Source organism: Gossypium raimondii, chromosome 5 (genome assembly GCF_025698545.1).
Source record: "Gossypium raimondii isolate GPD5lz chromosome 5, ASM2569854v1, whole genome shotgun sequence".
Lineage (NCBI taxonomy): Eukaryota > Viridiplantae > Streptophyta > Magnoliopsida > Malvales > Malvaceae > Gossypium > Gossypium raimondii.
Genome location: NC_068569.1, coordinates 26,162,946 through 26,169,003, shown reverse-complemented (window position 1 = coordinate 26,169,003; position 6,058 = coordinate 26,162,946). Strand labels below are relative to the sequence as shown.

Here is a 6,058-nt window from a genome sequence, read left to right as displayed (position 1 = left end):
ATGAAAGATAACGGTTGAATATTTAAAATATTAATCATACAAAAATATATTTATTAAGTTGTTTATATTTAAAATTTTGATTTTTTTATAAAATTAAATATTAAATTAAAATATCATTAAATATTTTTTAAAATATATATGTAAAATGGATTGAGATTAGTCATTTACAAATATAAATAAACTTGGACAAAATTTTAAATCAGGTGAAAGTTGAAGAAATATAAATTATGTTGGCCAAGAACACCTCATCAAAGGATTAAACGACTCGAAATAGTTTCTAAATTATTTCTTTTCCACAAGAAATTTCTAAATTGTGATGATTAATAATCCAAATCTATTTGATTCTATATACACATACTCACCCTTTCATTTGATTTTATATAAACTCTTTATTTCAAATATTAAAATATAAAAAATTTAAATTTTTTTAAAATATATTAGTTTATACAAAAAAATATTTTTTGAGAGAAAAAGTATTTTATTTTATTATTAAACAATATGTTTAAAATAGTGGGTTTACATTTTGAGTCACAAGTCAAGTATAGTTGAAGAAAATAAATTATTTTTATTTTAATAAATTTAAATGATGTAGTAAATAAGTTTTTTTTTTTTTTTTGTACATAAAGGTGATATACAATTTAACTATTCCTTTGTGGCAAGGGAAGGAAAGTTGCAAGTGGATGGACGAGGAACATAAATCCCATCTCAATACTTTGTCCAAGGTGGTCTGCACATTGAATTCCCTTCTCTAAGAATATGTCTAGTATCTTTTACCCATCCCTCAACAAATCTTGGATGAGATCCTTCACAAAGCTTAGTTAGGAAATAAAGGACTGTCAAAGCATCCAGTTCAACAATTAAACTCGAAATAGATAAACACTTCGCTAATCTCAAGCCTTCTCGACTACCCCACAACTCTACTTGCAAGTTATCTATATCGTGAAGCCCTTAACACTATCAACTCAGTCGATGCTACATTGAATTTCGAATGAATTGCACCCCATCAGTGTTCAAAATGAAAGCGCTACGGGGAAATAAGAATCAAATTTCCAAGTGTATCTATGTGTAAATAATTTAAATTAATTTGTTTGTTTTCTAATTTAATAAAAGACATAGATAACGGGTTAGCAAAATGTGAAAACTGAACCAAAATTAAAATTTGATGTATACAAATATACCAAATTAAAGTTGATATATATCATTGCAAAATTTATTAAAATTCATATATAATTTTGGTGTTTATCCCTTTATTTACCAAATTTCCTTTTCTACAAGTTAACAAATTACATTTAAAGGTTGACATTCAATTAGTTGATACTATTGGGATCATTTTAAAATTATACACTAACTTTGATTCAATGTGCAATTTTATACACTGATTGTAATTCAAATGTATTCATGAAACTTTAATTTTGATTCAATAATACACATTTAAATAAATAAATTCATCAATTTTTATTAAATAAATATAATCTATTTCTCGTATTATTATATAAACATAAAATGATGCTATATCAATAATTGTGTTAATCATTTATTAGAATTAGATCGAATCAAAATTTTATATATAAAATTGCACATTAAACATTAATATTGGATAAAGTAATATATATGTATATATACTATTATCTTTAAATAATAATAAATAACCAAATTGAAATTAGGTTACATTGTTGAAACACAAATAATGTAATTATTTTAGGTACCAAAATTAATATAATTATTTTTACAAAATTATAATTTCAAAACTTAAAATATTTTTAAATAAAACAAAATTATTATCTTAAAATCAACTAATAATTTCAAATTTCAAAAATGAGATAAAATTTTGGGATTCATGGCCTATAAAATGAGATTTTTGATGAAAAATAAGCATGAAAAGTGAAGTGAAGAATGAGAGGAATTCCGGTTACATTGTTAGTATTGCTATTGTGGACATCATGTTTGAAGGCTGTATTAGGTTGTGGTTGCAGTTGTCATTGTTCCATGTCCCAATCTTCTTCCTTCAATTCAGCTGTACAACAGGAGCCTTATGTTATTTCACAACAAGACAATTCTTGTACATGTTTGTGTTGTACGCCACCACCAGCCTCGGTTACACCCATTTCGCCACAACCACCGTCACCAGTAATTGAACCAAAACCGCAACCAGTGCCTGAACCAAATCAGCAACTACCACCAGTGCCTAAACCTAATCCGCCCTCTGAACCAAAACCACAACTACCACTAAACTCGCCCTCTGAACCAAAACCACAGCCACCACCAGTGCCTGAACCAAAACCGCAACCACAACCACCACCGGTAGCTAAACCGAACCCGCCCTCTGAACCAAAACCACAACCACCACCGATTCCTAAACCAAATCCGCAGCCACAACCACCAACAGTGACTAAACCTAACCCGCCCTCTGAACCAAAACCACAACCACCACCAATGCCTAAACCTAACCCGCCTTCTGAACCAAAACCGCAACCACCACCAGTGACAAAACCTAACCCGCCTTCTGAACCAAAACCGCAGCCACCACCAGTGCCTAAACCAAATCCACAACCAGCACCAGTGACTAAACCTAACCCGCCTCCTGAACCAAAACCAATACCTCAACCACCACCAGTGACTAAACCTAACCTGCCTTCTGAACCAAAACTGCAACCACCACCAGTGCCTAAACCAAATCCACAACCATCACCACCACCAGTTGCTAAACCTAACCCTCCCTCAGAACCAAAACCGCAACCACCATCTGAGGAGCCACCGACACGGGCTAAACCAAGTCCGTCATCTCCGAAACCACCGGAGAAGCAGCAACCAAATTGTCCGAATCCTTCAGATTATTGCCAAGTACCAGAATGGGCTCCGTATATTGTGAAATATCGTACACGGTGTTGGTGTGCATTGGAGAATTTCAGAGGTTGTTTCAGAGAGATTTGGGGAGCAGCATTTAATAAATATATGAACGTTGGTAAACAATGTTGTGAAGCCTTTGAGGAAGTGGATGGAAACTGTCATCGTCTAATGTTCGGTCGGAATAGGTGGTTTGTTTATAAGCTCAGACAACATTGCTCCCAGTTTTATTAGATTGAAATGATTAGGGTTTTTAGATTATTTAGGCACCCAAATTTGTTTTTGTTTTGGTAGCTTTAATATGGTTTTCTAGTTTTTTTTAATTAAATAAATAAAATGAGAGTTTATTATTTATGGTTTTGCATTCCATTTGGTTTATTTAATTTAATTTTTATTGACTAAACGAAACATGTGAACATTTACAAATATTAATTTTAAAATTATTTCTAGTGTCTAAACCAATAAAATTAACTTATTTTATAGTAATTTTAAATTATTTAAAAATTATGTTTTATAATATATAATTAATATTTAACCCTATAAATCCAACGCACTAACCAAAAAAATTGACCAAACAAGCTAAATCAAAGTTGGTTTTACTTTACAAAATTATGTCTAAAATTGATATTATATTTTCTCAAAATTACTCTTTTAAAAGTAATGGTAAACACTATCAAATATTTTAAAAAGCCGATTGAGTATTAACTTGATTAGCATTGGTATTGTTGCCAGTGCAGAAGGACATGAGTTTGAGCACGTTGAAGCGTATTTATCCTCCTATTTAAGAGTTGGGAGGGTTTATGAATAATTTTAGGTATTTTTAAAAACAATTTTCAAAAATTATTTTTCATGACACTTTTGAAGTTCAATGATAAATTAGCCCTTAATTACTGTTGATTAACTCAGGAATACATTTGTGATTATTATATAAGTATATAGTATAAGAGATCTGATTAGGTATTGAAGAATCAAATGAAATTCAAGACAAATACCTTACGTGATTTGAAAGATGCAATTGTGTAAGGCCAAACATCACCTACTTTTCTCGAAAAAAGAATAGTATTGGCTTCATTTTTTTTTTATTGGAAGTTCACAATATATAGGTCAAAATTATCAAGATTCAATGACAATTGTTTGATAGGTTGGTGGTGTTGGAACATTTTCAAATATTTATAGTGTTTCGATAATTATAAATGAATAACTATTTAAATAGTTAAAATATTAAATAAATAATTATGTGTTTATTTTAAAGATATTATTATTCAAAAAAACACCTATTGAAATATGTCTCGTGAAGAGACATGAAAATTCCTATAAATAGGAATGGGATTTCATTTGGAAAACACACCAACAAATTTTAATATTTTTCTTTCATTCCTTCATTTTTTAATATTATTAGATTATTCTGTAAAGTATTACTGCAAAAATCCTTTGTAGAAATTGAGTTTCTTGTTATACATTGCTCAATGCGTAGTAGACTATTCTCGTCAGTACAAAACGTAAATAGTCATTGGCTTCATTATATCCTCGAGGTTAATTTGCTTGGAACTCATTTGCACACCGAAGATAGGTAGGGGCGAATATAACCTTAAAGATAGTAGCTTGATGCACGCCTTGGAGCCTTGTCCTATTTCTTCTTTTCTGTTCGAGTTTCGTTCGTGTGGTCGAGATTTTCCTCACCGAAGATTTGTACTAACAATTTTAAGGTTATATTTCATGATGACTACCACAACACATTAAAGTGGAACACTAAGGGAGTTGGTTTCCAACTTTGTCAAACTTGATCGGTTTGATGGTGGCAATTTTCGACAATGGCAGAAAAAGATGCACTTCTTATTATCAACTTTGAAGATTGCTTATGTTTTGGATACTCCAAGCACCAAAACAATGGCACCACAAATTTGACAAGGTTATTTTAGCTAATGGTTATAAAATAAATAAATCTAATAAGTGCATATGTAGCAAATTTAAAAATGGAAAAGGTGTCATAATTTGCTTATATGTAGATGACATGCTCATTTTTTACACGGATTTGGAACAAACAAAAAACACAAAGAAATTCTTGTCAAGCAACTTTACTATGAAGGATATAGGTGTAGCAGATGTTATTCTTGGGATTAAAATAATCCAAGATGAAAGCACTATAGCTTTATTACAATCACATTACATTGAAAAGGTGCTTAAAAAGTTTGATCTTTTCAACTGTATACTAACATTTATACCCATGGATCCTCAAATAAAATTAGTATCTAATACTGGTAGGAAAATTGATCAATTGAAATATGCAAGTCTAATTGGTTGTCTTATGTACATCATGACTTGTACAAGACTAGATATTGCATATGCTGTTGGAAAATTTAGTAGGTACACAAGTAATCCAAGTAGTTTGCATTGGCAAGCTTTGAATAGATTACTTAGGTACTTAAAGAAAACTATTAACTATGGATTGTGTTATAATTGATATCCTCCAGTTTTAGAAGGGTATTCGGATGCTAGTTGGATTACAAGTTTGGAAGATCATGCATCTACTAGTGGATGGATCTTCATTCTTGGTGGAGGAGCCATTTCTTGGGGTTCCAATAAACAAACATGTATTACTGATTCCACCATGGCAGCAGAATTTATTGCGCTGCATCTAAAGAAGCAGAATGGTTAAGAAATTTGCTTTATGATGTACCTTTATGGCCTAAGCCAATTTCACCTATTTCTATCTGTTGTGATAGTGAGGCTACTCTAGCAAAGGCATATAGCCAACACTACACCAAAACAGGGTTTTAGCGGCACTTTTAGTGGCGTTTCGATTAAAAACGTCGGTAAAATTCAAGAATTAGCGGCGCTTGACAGAAAACGCCGCTAAAAATGAGCTTTCGCGGCGTTAATAAAAAAGCGCCGCTGAAAATATGCATTAGCGGCGTTTTTGACAAAAACGCCGCCAAAAAAAAATCCCAACGACGTCGTTTGGTTGTCTTCGGAGGGCTTTAGTGGTGTTTTTATATTTGCACCACTAATGCTTTTACTTTTAGTGGCGTTTTTAGGCTCTCGCCGCTAATGGTCGGGGGTTTTAGTGGCGTTTTTAATCAACCGCCGCTAAAGTTAAGGTATTTAGCGGCGATTTCTTTGAAGCGCCGCGAATATTTGGTCTTATAGCGGCGTTTTTATATAAGCAACGCTAAAGTTAAGATTTTTAGTGGCGATTCTATGATAAGCGCCGCTA

General features: G+C 31.8%; 1 protein-coding gene across 1 annotated transcript; it reads left to right on the top strand.

The window, feature by feature from the left end:
• The first annotated feature begins 1,893 nt into the window (after positions 1–1,893).
• LOC105767555 (extensin-like) lies at positions 1,894–3,078 on the top strand. Its single transcript, XM_012587119.2, has one exon. The coding sequence runs from the start codon at positions 1,894–1,896 to the stop codon at positions 3,076–3,078; it is 1,185 nt and encodes a 394-aa protein (XP_012442573.2).
• Positions 3,079–6,058: the final 2,980 nt, after the last annotated feature.